This window comes from Sminthopsis crassicaudata, chromosome X, assembly GCF_048593235.1.
Source record: "Sminthopsis crassicaudata isolate SCR6 chromosome X, ASM4859323v1, whole genome shotgun sequence".
NCBI lineage: Eukaryota > Metazoa > Chordata > Mammalia > Dasyuromorphia > Dasyuridae > Sminthopsis > Sminthopsis crassicaudata.
This window is the reverse complement of record NC_133623.1, coordinates 56,648,904-56,667,487: the sequence shown is the minus strand read 5'-3', so window position 1 is coordinate 56,667,487 and position 18,584 is coordinate 56,648,904. Positions and strand designations below refer to the sequence as shown.

General features: G+C 54.8%; 2 protein-coding genes across 3 annotated transcripts in view; one reads left to right on the top strand and one right to left on the bottom strand.

The window, feature by feature from the left end:
* ACTN4 (actinin alpha 4) overlaps positions 1-2,294 on the top strand; it is a 79,566-nt gene extending 77,272 nt beyond the window's left edge. For both annotated transcript variants that reach the window (XM_074277863.1, XM_074277865.1), the window contains exons 20-21: positions 1-159; positions 596-2,294. In XM_074277863.1, the coding sequence (XP_074133964.1) occupies positions 1-159; positions 596-754 (318 nt within the window). In that variant the 3' untranslated portion in view covers positions 755-2,294. The remainder of the gene's footprint in view (positions 160-595) is intronic.
* Positions 1,573-12,063, bottom strand: CAPN12 (calpain 12). Its single transcript, XM_074277866.1, has 21 exons — positions 11,250-12,063; positions 10,553-10,622; positions 10,318-10,436; positions 9,709-9,842; positions 9,045-9,213; positions 8,431-8,505; positions 8,272-8,357; positions 8,103-8,177; positions 7,632-7,795; positions 7,347-7,540; positions 7,137-7,148; positions 6,804-7,012; positions 6,324-6,366; positions 6,186-6,245; positions 5,995-6,061; positions 4,179-4,249; positions 4,007-4,072; positions 3,787-3,865; positions 2,917-3,033; positions 2,764-2,822; positions 1,573-2,671 (listed from the first exon to the last, which is right to left on the bottom strand). Exons 1-21 carry the CDS (start codon positions 11,568-11,570, stop codon positions 2,645-2,647), a joined length of 2,217 nt encoding a protein of 738 aa, XP_074133967.1. The 5' UTR covers positions 11,571-12,063; the 3' UTR covers positions 1,573-2,644.
* Between the last annotated feature and the right edge of the window lie 6,521 nt (positions 12,064-18,584).

The window sequence follows — 18,584 nt, the reverse complement described above, 5'->3', positions numbered from 1 at the left end:
GGTGACGCAGAATTCAACCGCATCATGAGCGTTGTGGACCCCAACAACAGCGGCATTGTGACGTTCCAGGCCTTCATCGACTTCATGTCCCGAGAAACCACTGATACAGACACAGCTGACCAAGTCATTGCTTCTTTCAAGGTCCTGGCCGGAGATAAGGTGAGCCCGAGGTGACGCCCATCACTTAGAATAGACCATGCCATTGCGGGGGCGTAGAGACCAGAGATGACGCGCTGCCTGAGGTCACGCCCAGTGAGGAGCTTTCCCACACTAACCCTTGGAAGTCTAGCTGTTTGAGGACAGACTGAAGAGATAGCTTCTTTAATCAGGAGCTTGCAAAAGGGAACAGAAAGTAGTCACACAGGGCTACTTGATCACTACCCTTTGAGAGAGCTGGATTAAGTGTCTCTTGTATCTAGAAAAGAAAGTGCTTTCAGGGGACTCATGGGCCATTTTGACACAGTGGAAAACGGGGTGAGGGGAGAAGTAAGCTGGCTGGAAAATAGAAGGAAGAGTCTGTTGGGAATCTTGCAGGGTGGGGGACATGGCGGAGCAGTCCCAGAACACCCCATTCAGGTTTCCCTATTCCCACCAGAACTTCATCACGGCGGAGGAGCTCCGGCGAGAGCTGCCCCCAGACCAGGCCGAGTACTGCATTGCCCGCATGGCTCCATACCAGGGCCCAGATGCCGCTCCTGGAGCCTTGGACTACAAATCCTTCTCTACAGCCCTGTATGGCGAGAGTGACCTGTGAGCCAGGTGCTCCCCCTCACCCTGCCACCCCCTCGCTGAGGAGACACAGCGACCAGACCACCCTTCCCGGCCTCCATCTCAGGGAGGCTGGGGCAGCCCCAAGCCCCCTCCTCCCACCAGGGGCTGGCTTGCTATAGTCCAATTTTCTCTGACCTGACCGGGTATCTATGCAAAGTGAGCTCTCTCTCCCTCTCTCCTCTCTCTTCTCTCCTTTTCTTTTCTTTTGGTGGGAGGGGGGGGAAGGGGCAGGATCTCTCTTCTCTCTTAGGTGATTGGCCAGGAGTTCCCCAGCCTGGGGCAGGGGTAATGGTTGAAAGGGGAAGTTTAGAGTAAATCATTTTGGTCTCTTATAAATATATATAATATATATATTTTTTAAACTAAGCTGAGGTGAGACCCTCATAAAATGAAGACTGGCCTCCCTCCCCAAGCCGCACAGCCTCACGATAACATGTCTCCTCAGCCACGGGCACACCCCCTTCCACCCCCCACCCCAGTGCGTGAGTGTACACACTATTGCCCTTGGTATCCCAACAGATAAACTCTTCCCCTCCTCCACAAGGTCCTATTACAGCTTGTTCCCTTCAGGGCCAAAGACCACGTGCCTTGTCTAGGAACCCCCTTGGGTCCAATTCTCTGATGGGACAAAGGGATGGGGAGGCAACCAAGAATCCTCAGAATACGGGTTCATTGGTGACTGCCCCCAGGTTGGGCACCTCCTCGGCGACTTCCAGGGAAGGGCTGCCCACTGCCTCCGCTTCCTTTAAGCTATTTTGCTTTCTTTTCATTTCATTCCTTCTCTCCCCTTCCCCTTTTTCCTCCCCCCCCCTCCCCAAAGATGCTTAAAAAGGGATAGATTGCAAGCACATCGGCTTAGATCATGGTCATTTATTGGTGTTTGGGAGTTTGGGGCTGGGCTGGAGAGGAGCGGGGCTAGGAGAGGAAAAGTCACAGAGGATGGGGAATCTGCCATGTGTCATAAGAATGGGTGTGAGCATCGTGCACTCAGACCCAACTTGACAGACTACCCCTCGCTATGCATCTCACTCTCACTTTGACTGGACTCTGTCCCTCAGCAAGTTTTCTAAGGACCAAAAAATTTTAAAAATTAAAAAATTAAAAAAAAAATTAAATCCCCACAAAAACTTTTAAAATAATTAAAAACTTTCAGAGAGTTACTATTTACTTTATTAACTTACGGATTTATTATATAAATATATATTCACCTAGCAACATATATTTGCCGTCTTTCTTGGTCTTGTAATTAAGATATCAGCTGATTATCATAATTCCCCTCTGCCCTTCCCTCACCCCTTTATTGTTTTGCCTCTTCCTCTTCATTGTCTTTTGTCAGGGACTAGTCTTTGGGAATTTCCCCCTGACGGGAGGGTCTGGGGGCCTGGCTTACGGGAGAAAAAGGCTGGGCTGGCTGCTTCTCTGTTTGTGGTTTTGTTCTTTCTTTTTTTGGCGTTCAGGCGCATTAATTTTTTTCTGGAAAAACCTCAACAGGACAATAAAATGTGTAATATTTTTAAGAACGATTTCCAAGATGTACTCTACTTCTGTCTCTCTTTTCTGTTTATTTAATGTTTTAGACTCCAGGTCAGATGCCTAGAGGTATGCAAGGGAAGGAAAATTAATTAGAGCCAGCTCACCGAGAGCTCTACGTCCTGGACAAGTAGAACTGGGGGGGATTTCAGAAGGTTCCCAAAACTTAGGTAACCCCAAGGCTGCTTGTCATGGGCAACCCTCTTGGTTGGTTAGAGCCTGTACTCCCAGTCCTGCCTGCAGAGCAACTTTGGATCTGGGGCCTTCTTTTAGGGTTTCCCCTGTCGAAGCAGGCCATGGCGCCTCTCTCACTGGGCTTTGTCCCCTTTCAAGAAGAAAATTTCTAGGAAAAAGTAGCCAGCTTCATCCACTGTAAGAGAAATGGGCAGGAATGAAGCCCCCTGGAACCCTTCAGGAATATGGACGTTCTGCAGTCCCCTTCCACCACCACCCCCCCCTTACCTGTCTCTTGGTCATGTAGATGAGCTCTTCCCCCTCACTGAGATGCTGGCTGCAGTGACCTGTCACAGGAAGAGAGGGAAGCTGGGTGGGGGCCTGTGGGTGTGTCCAGTCACCCCCTGCTAGGGGGTGCCGAGGGGGATGAGGGTCACTTACGGAAGAGGCAGGTGAGCTGGACCACACAGGACACAAAGCGGTCAAGGTCAACCCGCAGGCGACTGTCCCGGTATCGGCTGGTGAGCAGCTGGGTCAACTGGTTGTTCAGCTGGAAGCCTGTGGGGTCATAACAGCAGACCGTGAGCTTCTTGCCAATTAGCCTGTTTCCTGTTTGTTCCTTGCAGCCAATGAGCCAAAGGAACTGAGGCCCTGGGGGATGCTCTGGGTGCAATTCCTCCCTTAGCCACTGTCACCTGTGGGACTGGGCCTTCTAGGTGGTTTTTATTCCTGTCAGTATTCAATCCAAATGTAAAGAGCACAGAAAAAGGGTCTGGAGGCCTATGTTCTAATCTTAGTTCTACTGGTGTCACTGTCACAACTTCACCCAAAGGGGTCACTGAGAGTACAAGCGTCAGATGATGTTTGTGACATCCAGGATCTGGCTTCTGTCTGGAGTCACCTAGGGCCAAGCAGGGCTGAGGTGTTCTGGGGGAGTGTCAGGAGTCCTGGATCTCCATGTTGTGTCCTAAGTCCCACAAGCTTACCAAACGGAACGGGGGGCTCCCTTCTCTGGCTTCCCTTGGGAACAGTTAGGGATGCTGGGTTTTGACCTGTTATTCATTTGAGATTAACGCCTGTGATGTCAAACATCACCCTCCTCCACATCCCATCCATCTTGACCCTGGGCTTTTCAAAAAATGGTCCCATCTATATGCTCTTGACCTCTCTGAAAGGCTAGCTGGGGGGCAGGAGGAGGGAAGGAATTAATTCCATCTTGATTCTTGGTTATCCTGGTGTTCGCCCCTGCTCAGGACATCTCTGTAGATGACAGCGGATGCCATCTGCCTCCCCAAATCGACCCACACGTACCCACCGAATTGAGTGCCAGCCTTAGTTCATGGGCGTTCATGGTCCCAGATTTGTCAGCATCAAACTTGTTGAATGTGGCCTTGGTGAGAGGAAGTTGGCTGTCAGCCCTCTCCCCCAGGGGAGCCCCAGAGGCTGAGATGGTCCCTCCCACCCCACTGATGCCTCCCTTAATGCCACTCACAAAACGACTGGCACCCTGCTCCCTCAGGACCATGCTTACCTGCCACTCTTGCAGTCGATACCACAGCTGCTGAAACTCTGACAGTGTCAGACAGGGCCCTCCTTGCTGCAGGATAGTTGAGGGAATTGTGGAGGGAGGGGACCAGTTACCCTTCTCCCTTCCCCCAAAAAGGCAGCACCCCCTCCCCAATTAAAAAACTTCATAAGGATACTCCAAAACAGCGCATCAGGTGTTCACAGGTCCGGAGTCCGATCTCTCCAGGCGGGTGAGTCCAGGGGCCGGCTGAAAGAGGATCCAGGAGGCCTTAATTTTCAGGTTTTGTTTTCTGGTTTGAAGGAAATCTTGCAGGACAAGGAGCCCCATTGGTGGAACCCCAAAAGCTACAGTACCATTTGAGCAATGACTTGCTAAACTGGAGAGAGGACTAGTCTAGGACCTAACTCAAGACTGGGGAGTCCTCTGCCCGCCCTAAGTCCAAGGTTCTGTTCTGGTGTGTGGGGGGGAGAGCAGGGGGGCATGTTGTTGTGGAAGAGAGGATTTAGAGCTGAAGAACACAGAGACCTTTGGATCCAGTGCCCTGGGGCCTGGAAAAGGGAGATGGCTTCCCTACATCTGAAGCAGCTTTCTGTGGCCTGACACATCCCAGAGTGGAAACTCTCCTGCAATGACCTGAGGTCATCTGGGGTTGGAGGCCAATACTCCTCCCAAGGCATGCTTGGGGGGAAGTTGGCATGGCAGAGCCCCTTTGCCTCTGATGGGCCCAGCCACTTAAAACCTCAGGCCCCCTCATTGCCCTTGTGCCTGCCTTGTGGCCAAGGTCTTTAGAATAGCATAACGGGAAGGAAACTTGGTACAGTGCCCCTGGGATGCCAGGCGTTATGCTGAGCACTATACAAATGGCCATGGAGGTGACACCCAGCTGGACTGCTAACAGTGGTGGTCACCTCCCTGTTCCAGGACAGGCTTGGATTAGCAGCCGATGACCACATTCACCATGCCGTTGCCACGGTCCCATGCAATTAATTGGGCTTTGTGCCCAGGAAAACCCCTCTTACACAGCCATCAGCCCCCCAAAGTCCAAAATGAGCCACCGTTTGCTTCCCCCGCCCACGTCTCCTGGTGATGGGTGTATGACATCTCTCAGATTTGGGTCTGACATGACGTGGGGTGGAGTTGGCGCGTTGATCAAATTCACGGCGGAAGCCAAGGGTCCTTTACTAGAAGGTGCCGTTGGAGCCTCCTAAGTTGGCATCAAGCCATTTAACTCAATTACCACGTCTTCTACCTCTCCACTCTGGCTCCTCCCCGTGTTTTTCTGTGTGTGTGTATGCAGAAGTGCATTAGCTTGGGCAAAGTGCTTGGCACGTGGTGGGGGCTCTGGGAGCACGATTTCCATCCCTTTCCCCGTCTCCCGCCCACTGCTTGTCCCAGCCAGGTGGGTGGTCTTTCTCCCTGTCCACTTTCAGTTTGGGGGCCTTGTACCCCAAGCCAGTTATTTCTCACTGGGTGCCCTCCATCCCTGGTCAAGCGTCCAACATCCACGGCCCAGAAATCCAAATCCCGTCCTTAAGGTCAGACTTTTCTGACCTCTCCAATCGACCGGCAGTGATTTCAAAACAAACCCCATCCTATCCCCTGAGGTCTTCAGTTATTCCAGAGGACTTTGTAATCCCCTCCATGATTTCTGGGCTCCCGCCACAAGTCGCCTGACAGGGATCAGCAGGCCTTTCTCCCGCTCCCAGCCTTAGGGTGACAGGTTCAGGTGATAGCCTTGCTCGAGGTCTTCAGTCATGGAAAGGCAACAAGGCTCTTCGTGGCTTCCTTTGGGGGTCATTCTTCTCCCCCCTGACCTCCTGAGTCAGGGGAGAGGTCCCTTCTGCCTCCTGGTTGGTGTCTGTGTGGGTACCCAATTGTTCCCAAGAACCCTCTGCAGCCAAGGGCAGGATGTAGTGGGTTTGTATCCAGGTTTTCTGAACCTGATCCAGTGACCACCCATCCCGATGCCCGTGGCCTCGGCCAGGACTCACCCCAGTCTTCAGGCTCCAGAGCTATGCTGAGTAGGGCCTGCAGCTGGTGCACTCCGATCTCTTCTTCCTGGGGAAAGAAGGCAAGGGGGGGCATTAAGCCTTTTCCACGGGGCCATCTGTCCCATCTTCCCCTCCGGCTCTCCCTCTGACTCCCTTGTTCCCAGGGTTCAGGTCTTTCCTTGCCCCCTCACCTGTCCAGCCAGCTCTTGGAACAGCTGTTCTAGTTCAAACTCCAGGGGTGCCGAGGGGCTCTGGGGGAGAGAAGGCCGTCACCCCCGGGGCCAAGCCCAGGCCCCCCTGAGCACCCCTTGCCCCTGATCCTGCCTCACCTTGAGCACCTGAAGGCTGGCACTGACAGCGTTGTCTATTTCCCTGTGAGGAAGGTGGGGAGACATCTCAGCACGTCCTCCCCCAGACTGAGGGAGGCCCTGGGGCAAGGGCTGGAGTTGGGGGCTCTGGGTTGGGAAGAGCCCAGTGGGATGGGGATGGGACTTCTGGATTCCTCCATAAAATGAGGGCCCGGGAGGGGAGTGGGACCAGGGAGCCTCTGGGGGCCTTCAGCTCCGGTCTGGGGTCCACTGACTGCTCTTTACCAGGGTGCCAGCCAGTCGGAGAGCCCGAACACTTGGGCCAAAAGCTTGTGCTTTTATGGGACCTCAGAGCACTTCTGGGGCAAGTCCATCCATTTTACAGAGGGGAGAAGAGGTGGGACAGGTGGGGGGATGCCCACGGTCGCCCAGCTGGAGGTTGGGGGGTCAACGCCACCTCCGGCTCTCGGGATGTGAGGGAGGGAGGCCAGGGAGGCTCACATGGCTGCGTGCTGGCGCTCTGTGAAGATGCGCAGCGTGAAGTCGGCCTCCTCTCCCGCGTGGGCAGTGCTGGGGACCACCAGGTAATGCCCCGGTGCCAGGCGGCAGCGGCGGCTCACGTCCCGGCGGATGCTGAACGGGGACCGGTCGGCCCGCAGAAGGCCGCTCAGCAGCTCCCGGCGCCGGGGGGAGTCCTGCAGGTCCAGGAGCTGGGGGAGGGGAGGTCAGGGTGGATGAGGCTCCCCACAAACCAACCTGACACCCCCAGCCCAAGAGATCCGGCCCCACACCCTGACGGGGTCTGCTGACGAGGCTTGTTTTCAGTGGCTTTACCTCTTCTGGAATCTGTGGGATAGAAAATGTACGAGGTCAAGGCTGACCCCAGCAGCTGGCCACGGCCTCCTTCCTCTCCCCTCTCAGGCCCCGTGCCCCCCGACCCGTCCCCGACCTCCCAGTTGTTGCTGTATGTCTCCCCTTTCCGGGTTCTCTGCCCGCTCCGGTCCTCCCAGGTCCCCATGGCTCCCCCCATTTCCTTGCCCGCACCCTGAAAACGTGAAAGCCCACGGTGAGGTAGGTGACGCCCCGGGCTCGAAGCCGCCTTCGGTTCCTCTGGATCAGGGAGAGGAGCACGGTGCACTTGGGGTGCCTGCCCCCCCACAGACGCCCGTCGTCGTCCTCCGTTTCTTCGTCGGGGTCCTGAAGCGTCAGCTGGAACTGGGGGTTTGTCCAGAAGGTCTCTGTGGGGGAGAAGGGGGAGGGCGGGGCTCCATCTCCCCCCAAGACTTCCCCATCGAAAGCTCCCGCCCTCGGCCCACCCTCGGGGCTCACCGCTGCCCGGCTGGCCCCCGCCGGCGTTGAAGCCTCGCACCCAGCGGCCCTGGAAGGTGTGGACGTGCCAGCCGCCCCCCTTGGGCTTTGGGCCCAGCACCTCAGGGCTCAAGGAGCAGATCTGGACTGTGTTGAAGTGCTTCAGAAAGTCATTCAGTTCCATCCTGGGAGGGAGAGACCCCATGATCTCTTAGCCCCTGCTCTCCCAGGGCCCCCTCCCCTCCCCTCCCCGCTTCTTCCCTTGCTGCTTCTCCCCTTCATCCCTCCCCCTCTTTCACAGGCTGTTCCTCCGGGCCCCTTCTTCCCTCTCCTTTTCCATCCTCACTGTCCCCCCTCCACCCTCCATCTCGTGTACACGGCCCCATCCCTGCCAGTGACTCGGCTCCTCCGCCTTTGCCTCCCTCACCCCCCGAGCCAGGAGTTCCCTGGCACAAGGGTGGGGGGCCCCGGGCTGGGGGGCTTAGCTCTCACCAGAATTCTCCGTCTTCCTTCTTCACCAGCAGAGTCTCTCGCCATTCTTCTGGGAGAGCAGCCCAGCGGGGGCAGCTGCGGGGGAGAGAGGCCAGGTGAGGAGGAGAAGGGGGGACGGCCTCCCGGCCTCCCCCCGGGATCTGGTGCAGCCCCACTCCAGGGCTCTCACCTGTCACTCCACGCCCCACTCCATTCCACTTGGCCCCATGGGTTGCGAAGTCGTAGGAGCTTGACTTTGGTGAACCCCAGGGACATCTGAGGGACCACGAAAAGGAGGGGTTACTCTGGCTTGGGCGGCCCTGTCCCCAACCCCGGGGCCGGGACTCACCTTGTGGGTGCCTGTGACGGAGTACGCGTGACCTTTCACCAGCCCGTCCTCCGTCCTGATCTCGCCCCGATCGCTCTGCCGTACGGGGGGACACAGAAGGAGCCAGCGCAGGTGCAGGTGGCGGAGAAGATGGACACATACAGGAAGAGGGGCCACGGACATGGGAAGGTGAACCAGGGACCGTAAACCAAAGAGGGACGGTGGGCTCAGCGGTCCAGCCCGCCCCCCTCATCCCGCCATAAGCTCATGGGCCCCCAGTCACTTAGAGCACAAGGGAATGATATGCAGGGGACGAGTACGGGATGCTTCGTGGGAAGGGGACACTTTGCAGGAAGGGGATGCTCCCAAGGGAAAGGGGTGCTCCAATGGGAAGGGGACGTTCCAGAGCATTAAGGCAAAAGGTCCTCCTCACACAGGAAGAGGACCATGGGGAAATACGGTCAAGGAGACTCGTGGGAAGTGGAACATGGGGACGAGCCCACGGGGAAGAACCATCAGATTTGGGGGAAGCGCGTGTAGGGGCCACGCCACAAAGCAGGAGAGAAGGGTGCAGAGGCTGCGTGTGTGTGTGTGGCAGGCTCGGGGCCGTCCTTGCCAGGGGCTCAGAGGCTCACCAGGGCTGTGGCCCCCACAAGGGATTCCTTGGCCAGGGCGTGCCGGAGAGCAGGGAACACAACGGTCATGTCCGGCTGCAGGTACAGGACCTCCCCGACCCCGCCCGTAAAGTCCACAAAGGCCTCGTTCATGTGGCCACCACGCATCACCTCGTAGGAGCCGTGGAGCCTGCGGGAAGACCAAGGCAGCCCCCTCCCCTCCCCTGGAGGGGGGCGGAGGAGGACCGACGGTGGGGGGTTTTAGCGAGAGGGAGAGGTGGGTGAGCCTGGGCCTGGGGTGCTCAGGGAGGGGTCCCCCAGGGTCAGACAGGATGGAGGCTTCCTAAATGTCAACGAAAGCTCTTGGGGGGAGGGGTGTCTCTGGGTCTGGGGAAGAGACTCTGGGTTCTCCAATGCCACGGGAGAGATCTGGAAGGGGCCTAGAGATTGCTGAGGAGCAGCAGAGGTCCCCCGGGGGTCTCTTGGGGTCTCAGAATCAGAGGTAGTCGGGCTGAGGCCAGTGGGCTTTTGAAATCCCCGAGTCACCCAATTTACATGGCCAGTTTCCAAAGCTCTCTCTGAGTGTTATCTCATGGGAGAGCCTTCCTAGGAGTCTCAGGGGCTCGGGACAGGTCCTGACGGGCAGCAGGGGGCTTCTGGGGGTAGGTGAGGGAGCGTTCCTTACTTAGCGTAGGCCTTCTCCAGCAGCGGGGCCCAGAACTCGGCTCTCTGGGCTGACCGAACAAAGACCAGCTTCCCGTTCCGAACGGGCAGCCGGTCGTCCACCACCACGTCCACCCAGCGCCCGAACTGCCACAGCTGTGGAGAGAGGAGCGGGGAGCCAACCCGGCCCGGGCCCTTCTCCAGCCGTACCCAGCCCTTCCCCGGCCATCCCGGCCTGTTGTCTTGCCCTGCCCCAAAGTCACCCTTCAGAACTGGAAGCTGTCGACATCCTGGCCAGGAGGGGACTCTGAGGGGAGGAACATTTTACACATGTGGAAACTGAGGCCGGGGAGCGTGGGGAAGGGGACTCTCCTGTGCCCATATAGAGCCAGGACTGGAAAAGGCCCGAAGACGAGTCCTTTAAAGGCAGTTCTATTTCATTCTTTAGACTGCCCTTATTGGAACAAGCTCCCACCACGGGCCAGATGGGGGGCCGGGCAAGCGTGCCTCAGGGCTCACACTCCAATGAGTTTGCTCCATAAATAAGAAATGACTGCGCTTGCTCGTAGATAGCTAGACCCAAGGTAAATCACTTCCTCAGGGGTTTGCTACTGCTCCCCTTTCCCCTTACCTGGAAGTGAAAAATTCCCGCGTATCCCCACTGGAAGCTCTGTCGTGGGGGCACCACCCGGTAGAGGAGGCGCGGGTACAGGGTGAGGGAGGCTGCAGCCGCCAGGAACCAGCAGTTACCTGGGCAAGGGAGGGGAGCAACGGCAGGAATCAGTGGGCTGCAGAGTCCGGCAGTCCCTGGCGGGGGGTTATGGGAGGAAAGGAAGGGTTTAGGGGGCACAGATGGGAAGGCTTACCCAGGCTGCCCTGGCACACGTCAGTCCGGTCCATGTCTTCACAGATGAATTGGGGATTCTGGCAAAACTCCTAAGGGGCAGGAGATTGTCAGCCCAGAGCCAGGCCCAGGAACCAGGTCAACCATCCTGCTCCCCAGAACCAGGCTCGACCATCCTGCTCTCCAGAACCAGGTCAACCATCCTGCTCCCCAGAACCAGGCTCAACCATCCCGCTCCCCAGTCAGTACGGCCATCCCCCCCCGCCCCCTCCCCCACCCCGTGTTTCCCCTTGGCAGCTGGCTGCTGCATTCTCCCTTAGCCAGGAGCCTGAGGCCTGAAGCCTTCTCTTGGAATTAATGACAGAGATGCTGCCGCCTTCTCCAGGATGAAAGGACCTCCCAACGCTGCCCTCAGGAAACCTGGGGCCCCAAGGGAACCTGAAGGGGCAGAGAAGGGGGGAAGAGCCCCGGGACGGCCGGGACCAGGTGACGAGCCCCTTGAAGGCCTTGATGTCGGTGCCGACTTCTGCCCCCATCAGAACCCAGTTGTCCCATCCTTGAGGGCCCCCCCCAGGGGCCAAGACATGTAGTTTTCCCAACTCCCAGGGCTTCATCCAAGCCCCCAAGGACCTCAAGGATCTGGTCTGCCAGGCCCCCCCCAACCCTTTATCCTTCAGGCCAGGTACAGCTTGCCCAACTGCTGGGGCTCCCAGACTCACGTGGGGTCTCAGCCACTCCACACCCTTGGCCTTCTCGGAGTTGGGCCCCAGTTGGTCATAGCCCAGGGCGGCGGGACCAGCCGGGAAGCAGGGGTCCAGGAAGAGGGCCCCTGCCTGTAGGCAGCTCTCCTGGATGGAGCAGTAGCACTGGCCCCGGAAGCAGACAGGGCCCTGCACACTTTCTCCATCTTCATCCTCTACCAGTTGGATGGTCACCCTCTGAGTGGCCATTGGGGATACTCCGAGGCCTGGGGGAGGCCCTTTAAAGCTTGAGGTTGGCAGAAGGGAGGAGCTTCTCTCCCAGGGTTCTCCAAACACCATTTGGGGGCCTGGGGAGGAGCTCGGGGAAGCTCACTAAGGCATGGCGGGTGCCCAAGGACCTGTGGTCAGTTGGCCTACTTCTGGACATGCTCCAGTCATGGCTCCGCCCCTTGTTAATATTAATTGATGGTTGTTGGGGGGAAGTAAGATACACCCTGTGGGTTTCCGGGCCCTCAGTTGTGGCTTGCCAGTGGAACTTAATGGGCTTGGATTTTGGCAGATGGAGAGCAGGGAAGACTGGAGAGCTCTGGAAGGAAGCTAGGTGGAGCAGGGGCCTGGAGACAGGAAGTGGAGAGAGTGCCAGGCCCAGAAAAGGGAAATAGAGAGAGCGCCAGGCCCAAAGACAGGAAATAGAGCACCAGGCGCAGAGACAGGAAATAGAGAGAGCGCCAGGCCCAGAGACAGGAAATAGAGAGAGCACCAGGCCCAGAGACAAGGAGTGGAGAGAGTGCCAGGCCCAGAAAAGGGAAATAGAGAGAGTGCCAGGCCCAGAGACAGGAAATAGAGAGAGAGCCAGGCCTGGAAAAGGGAAATAGAGAGAGCCCCAGGCCCAGAGACAGGAAATAGAGAGAGTGCCAGGCCTGGAAAAGGGAAATAGAGAGAGAGCCAGGCCCAGAGACAGGAAATAGAGAGAGAGCCAGGCCCAGAGACAGGAAATAGAGAGAGTGCCAGGGCCAAAGACAAGGAGTGGAGAGAGCCCCAGTCCCAGAGACAAGGAGTGGAGAGAGCGCCAGGTCCAGAGACAGGAAATAGAGCGCCAGTCCCAGAGACAGGAAATAGAGCGCCAGTCCCAGAGACAGGAAATAGAGAGAGCGCCAGGCCCAGAGACAGGAAATAGAGCGCCAGGTCCAGAGACAGGAAATAGAGCGCCAGTCCCAGAGACAGGAAATAGAGCGCCAGTCCCAGAGACAGGAAATAGAGCGCCAGGTCCAGAGACAGGAAATAGAGCGCCAGGCCTGGAGACAGGAAATAGAGAGAGAGCCAGGCCCAGAGACAGGAAATAGAGCGGCCAGGCCTGGAGACAGGAAATAGAGAGAGAGCCAGGTCCAGAGACAGGAAATAGGGAGCCAGGCCTGGAGACAGGAAATAGAGAGAGCCCCAGGCCCAGAGACAGGAAATAGAGCGCCAGTCCCAGAGACAGGAAATAGAGCGCCAGGCCTGGAGACAGGAAATAGAGAGAGAGCCAGGCCCAGAGACAGGAAATAGAGCGGCCAGGCCTGGAGACAGGAAATAGAGAGAGAGCCAGGTCCAGAGACAGGAAATAGGGAGCCAGGCCTGGAGACAGGAAATAGAGAGAGCCCCAGGCCCAGAGACAGGAAATAGAGCGCCAGTCCCAGAGACAGGAAATAGAGCGCCAGGTCCAGAGACAGGAAATAGAGCGCCAGGCCTGGAGACAGGAAATAGAGAGAGAGCCAGGCCCAGAGACAGGAAATAGAGCGGCCAGGCCTGGAGACAGGAAATAGAGAGAGAGCCAGGCCCAGAGACAGGAAATAGAGCGGCCAGGCCTGGAGACAGGAAATAGAGAGAGAGCCAGGCCCAGAGACAGGAAATAGGGAGCCAGGCCTAGAGACAGGAAATAGAGAGAGAGCCAGGTCCAGAGACAGGAAATAGAGCGGCCAGGCCTGGAGACAGGAAATAGAGAGAGAGCCAGGCCCAGAGACAGGAAATAGAGCGGCCAGGCCTGGAGACAGGAAATAGAGAGAGAGCCAGGCCCAGAGACAGGAAATAGGGAGCCAGGCCTAGAGACAGGAAATAGAGAGAGAGCCAGGTCCAGAGACAGGAAATAGAGCGGCCAGGCCTGGAGACAGGAAATAGAGAGAGCTCCAGGCCCAGAGACAGGAAATAGAGAGAGCTCCAGTCCGGAAGTCGAGAAGCTATCAAATCATGAGTTCATATCCAGCCTTAGACACTTCCTAGGTGACCCTCAGTTTGCTTTAGTTTCCACATCTGTAAAATGAGTTGGAGAAGGAAATGGCAAATGGGGTCCAGGAGATCAGCCATCCCTGGATGAGGGGAAGAGAGACCCCAGACCCCAGGAGCAGCCCCGCCCGCCATCCTGACAAAAGTTGCTTTTGTTCCTCACCCATCTCCCAAGGTTTTGTTTGCTTTTTCTGGTGAGACACTTGGGGTTAAGTGACCTGCCCAAGGTCACACACTAGGAACTCCGGCCCTCCCGCCTCTGGGGCCGGTGCACTATCGCCTGGGCCATCTCACTGCCCCCCATCTCCCACTTCTGAACCCTTGCACTGCACTGGGCCGCCTAATCTGCACTTCTTCCTTTGTGGCGGTCCCAGTGCCCAGTCCTGGCTGCTCTCCCGCTTAGATTGCAGCCTCCTACATGGGCAGGGGCCTGGGGGGCCATTTGCTCTCTGGATCCTCAGTGCCTGACTCACCACACACCCTTCAGAAATGGATTGGGAGAGCCCTCAGGGCTCCCTGGTCCCACATTCCCATTTTACAGCAGGCTGGGGAGGGGCAAAAGTCTTGCCTCTTGGCCTCCTTTCCCAGCCTCCCCTCCTGACCCTCTACCCCCCCCAGCCTCTTCCCTCCCTGCAGCCTTATAAATGCTTCTGGTCCACCCCTCCTCCACACCCTCCTCTCAGAGTCCGGGATTCAGCCTAGAGCAGGTGGAATTCAGATCTGCTGCCAGTCTCCTAATTGGAAATTCATCCAGCTTTGCTTGCCCGGGTGCCATGATGGGCACCTCATTAGCTACTGTCGTTGCAAATTTTAAAAGTTCTTGTCAACATTTTTTAAAATTCTTGGTTCTAAATTCTCTCCCTTCCTCCAGCCCTTCACTTCCTTTTGAAGGACGCTCACTCAAGGCTGCGAAATTCCCATAGTTCCTCATGTCCTTATATGTTCCTTAAGCTGGCACTTCACTGTAACTTCCACAGTTCTCGCCCATGGGGCTACTCCCTTTTCCCCAGGCTATGTTCAGATTGCCTATTAGGGGAAACAGATGGTCCCCACGCCACCTTATCTCTCAGCCTTAAGGATCGGCGCGCCCCTGGGAATAGAGCCGGATATCGGGCTTGTTAGGTCCCCGGCGCAAGGCCAGCTAGCCGCCTGTCCCTGACGTGTCTCGGACAATGTTTGCCCTCAGTGTATCTCCCCCAAAATTATCGGTGCCCCTTCCGCTGTCTGCGTCTCCGAGATGTCTCTGTCAAATGTCTCGGAGTGTCTCATTAGACTTTGCTTGGTATTTCCTGGGTGGAGCTCTCAGTTACTCTTGGGGCCCAGGGACCAAAGAAACAACAACAGAGACTCTGATTTAGGCAAGTTTTCTGACAGTCAGAACTGTTCCAAAGCAGAAGAGGCTGCCTCAGAAGGTAGTGAGCTCCCAGTCCCTGGAGGTCTCCAAGCAGAAGTGTCATGCTCAAATCTGGGTTTCCGATCCTGTCACCTCCACCGCTGGTGAGAGCTCACAGTGGTCGCCACATGGCTCTGGGCCAGCCTCAGACACTGGCAGGTATGACCCTGGGAAGTCACTTGTTCTCAATTTGCCTCAGTTTCCTCTTCTGTAAAATGTGGAAGGTGCCATGTGGTCCACCTCCTTCCTCAGAAGATGAGGAATTAAGGGCAGAGACTTGGAACTGAAGAACATTAGAACAATTGTGCTAACCCACGTGTTATACAAAGGAAGAACCTGAGGGAGAGAGAAAAAGGGAGGAGAGGAAAAAAGGAGAGAAAGAACTAAAAGAGAAGAGCTGGAAAGACACAAGAGACAAAGACAGAATGAGGCAGAGAGAAGAGCAAGAAGGAGGGAAGGGACAGATAGACGGGCCCTTAAAGAGAGAGAGAATAATAATAAAGATCGCTAATGTCTATGTAGCACCGACTGTGTGCTAAGCCCTTTACAATCATTGTCTCATTTGAGCATCAGAACAAGCCTGGGAGGTGAGTGCTATTCTCATCTTCATTTGACACATGAGGAAACTGAAGCGAACTGAGATCAAATGACTTGTGCAGGGTCACATCTGCCGATGTCTGGCGTTGGATTTGAACTCACGGCTTCCTGACTCCGGACCCGGCACTCTAGTCCTGGAGCCACCTACTTTCCTCCAAGCAAGGAGAAGGGCAGGGGGGACACCGAGGACCTGGGACATTGTGGCTTGCCCAGAGCCACCCAGATGGCTGCTTAGGGGAACAGCTGGACCTAGAATGTGGGGCTCCGAACCTTCGGTCTGGGGTCTTATCTGCTTTAGAGAAGTGAGAGCCATGTGCGTGGAGACGGAGAGCAGGCGAGCCTTGGGGTCAGGGAGGCCCGGTTTGAATCCTACCTATAACACTTCCTGGACGAGTCACTTGACTTGAAACTGAGACTCAGTTTCTTCACCTGTGAAATGAAAATAATACCGGGCCTCTCCAAATCTGTTGTGAGATTGCCAAGAGATAACAGATGTAAAAATCACTTTGCAAACTTTAAAGGGCCTTACTAATGTCAGCTTATTAGCAAACCACATTGCTTCTCATTCCATGACAATCCCCCATTTGTACTTGCCTTTTTCTGCTGAGCAGGGCCAGCCTTGGGAGAAGGGAGCAACATCCCTTTTCATCTCTGGCTGCCCCTTCGCTTCCCACCAGAGAGCAACACTTGTAGCAGGGCAACTCTGTAGTTTGCAAAGCCCTTTATTCACATCTATCCTCTTGGGTTAAGTGAGTAAGTCTGGTTATCCTCATATTACAGAGAGGGAAACTGAGGCAAGGTGACTTGGCTTATAGGTCTAAACCCAGGTCCCTTTCATGCTCTGCTCAGTGGCCTGGGCATTTCTTGGGGCTCACTTATGTCTGGTCTTTGCTGCCTTGGAAGGAGGAGTGTTAGAAATGGACTGGACTGGTCCCTGACCTTGCGAGCTAAGTTTGAAGAGGGGCAGCTGGGTGGCACTATGGTAGCTAGTACCCTGGACTCGGGAGTACAATCTAGCCTCAGATACTTATTAGCTGTGTGAACCTGAGCAAGTCATCCTAATTACACCTTCAAAAGGAAGGAAAGAAGGAAAGGAAAAGAAAAAGGGAAGGAAGGAAGAAAGAAAAAAAGGAGGGAGGGAAGGAAGGAAGGAAAGAAGAAGGAAGGAAAGGAAAAGAAAAAGAAAAAGGAAGGGAAGGAGGGAAAGGAAAAGAAAAAAGGAAGGGAAAGAGGGAAAGGAAAAGAAAAAGGAAGGGAGAGAGGAAGGAAGGAAAGAAGAAAGGAGGAAGAGAGGGAAGGAAGGAAAGAAAGAAGGAAGGAAAGGAAAAGGAAGAGAAGGAAGGAAAGGAAAAGGAAGAGAAGGAAGGAAAGAAGAAAGGAGGGAGAGAAGGAAAGGGGAAAAGGAAGGGAAGAAAGGAAAGGAAAAGAAAAAGGAAGGGAAAAGGAGAGAGGAAGGAAGGAAGGAAAGAAGAAAGGAGGGAGGGAGGGAAGGAAGGAAAGGAAAAGGAAGAGAAGGAAGGAAAGGAAAAGGAAGAGAAGGAAGGAAAAAGAAAGCAGGGAGGGAGGGAGGAAAGGAAAGGGGAAAAAGGAAGGGAAGGAAGGAAGGAAAGAAGAAAGAAGGGAGAGAGGGAAGGAAAGGAAAAGGAAGAGAAGGAAGGAAAAAAAAGAAAGCAGGGAGGGAGGGAGGAAAGGAAAGGGGAAAAAAGGAAGGGAAGGAAGGAAAGGAAAAGAAAAAGGAAGGGAAAAGGAGAGAGGAAGGAAGGAAGGAAAGAAGAAAGGAGGGAGGGAGGGAAGGAAGGAAAGGAAAAGGAAGAGAAGGAAGGAAAAAGAAAGCAGGGAGGGAGGGAGGAAAGGAAAGGGGAAAAAGGAAGGGAAGGAAGGAAGGAAATAAGAAAGAAGGGAGAGAGGGAAGGAAAGGAAAAGGAAGAGAAGGAAGGAAAAAAAGAAAGCAGGGAGGGAGAAAGGAAAGGGGAAAAAAGGAAGGGAAGGAAGGAAAGGAAAAGAAAAAGGAAGGGAAAAAAGGGAAGAGGAAGAAGGGAGAGAGAGAAAGAAGGAAGGAAGATCTGAAGAGCTAGTGAGCCTCCTACAGTCCAGTGGTGAGAGGCAAAGCCAGTGTGCTGGCAGCTGAACCAACCTTCAAGATCCAGCATGGCTGTAAATGAAAGGCAGCCAAGAGGGTGTAAATTCATCTTCCAATGTCAAATGAAAATGATGAATTGGGGAGTTGATGGCGGTGACTGCTTTAGGTTGGGCAGTTTTCTCTTTCAGGTCTGAGGTGATTTAGGGGAGAGTGTGTCCCCCCAGATATTGGTGGAGAGGAGAATGTTAATATTTCTACAATATCCCTTTGAAACAACTAGTTATTGTTAATTGGTTAAATGAAACTGGGATGTTTATTTCTGACGAGATTGGTAGAAACACACCAGAATAGAAAGATTAAGCCAAGAGCATCAGAAGACCCTCACTACCCCTTAGGAATACCCCGAGAACCTTGAAGGGAGATACAGTTGCTCTTCTTGTTCTGGGGGAACCTGACTTGCCCGTGCCAGTGGGAGTTGCAATAAAGATCCCCAGAGCTTATACACATACTGCTCTTTCTGAGACCTATGTTTGGTGCTTCTGTAATAGAGTGCCAGGTCTGGAGGCAGGAAGACTCATCTTCCTGAGTTAAATTCCAGCCTCGAACACTTCCTAGCTGTATGATCCTGAGCAAGTCATTTCACTCTGTTTGCCTCACGTTCCTCATCTATACTATGAGTGGAGAAGGAAAGGGCAAAAGCACACCAGTGTCTTTGCCTAGAAAATCCAAATGGAGTTGTGATGAAACACATCTGCCTAAAAACCACCACCACTTTGTAGCAGCCTCCTGAAAATGGACTCTCTTGGACCAGAACTTTCAATTTTGGATACCCTAGTTGGGGCTCCTCTCCGGAGAAAAAGCGGCAAGTTCCCCCCTCTATGTTATTTTAGACTTTATAAGTCAAATTCCTTTTGGAATTCAACTCTGCCTAGTTGAATGTTGAAGTTTTGACACTTCATGTATGAATAAATCATTTAAAAATATTGACTAATAATAAAATAAGACTAATATGACAAGTATGGAT

Bases quoted from the DNA above. Each gene is read 5' to 3' on its own strand.
- CAPN12 (XM_074277866.1), bottom strand. From the start codon at position 11,570: ATGGTGTTTGGAGAACCCTGGGAGAGAAGCTCCTCCCTTCTGCCAACC. The intron at 9,843-10,317 runs GTAAGGGGAAAG...CTCTCTCCACAG, and splicing joins CGGGAATTTTTCACTTCCAG to CTGTGGCAGTTCGGGCGCTG. The intron at 2,823-2,916 runs GTAAGTGACCCT...TTCCTGTGACAG, and splicing joins CCAGCTCACCTGCCTCTTCC to GTCACTGCAGCCAGCATCTC.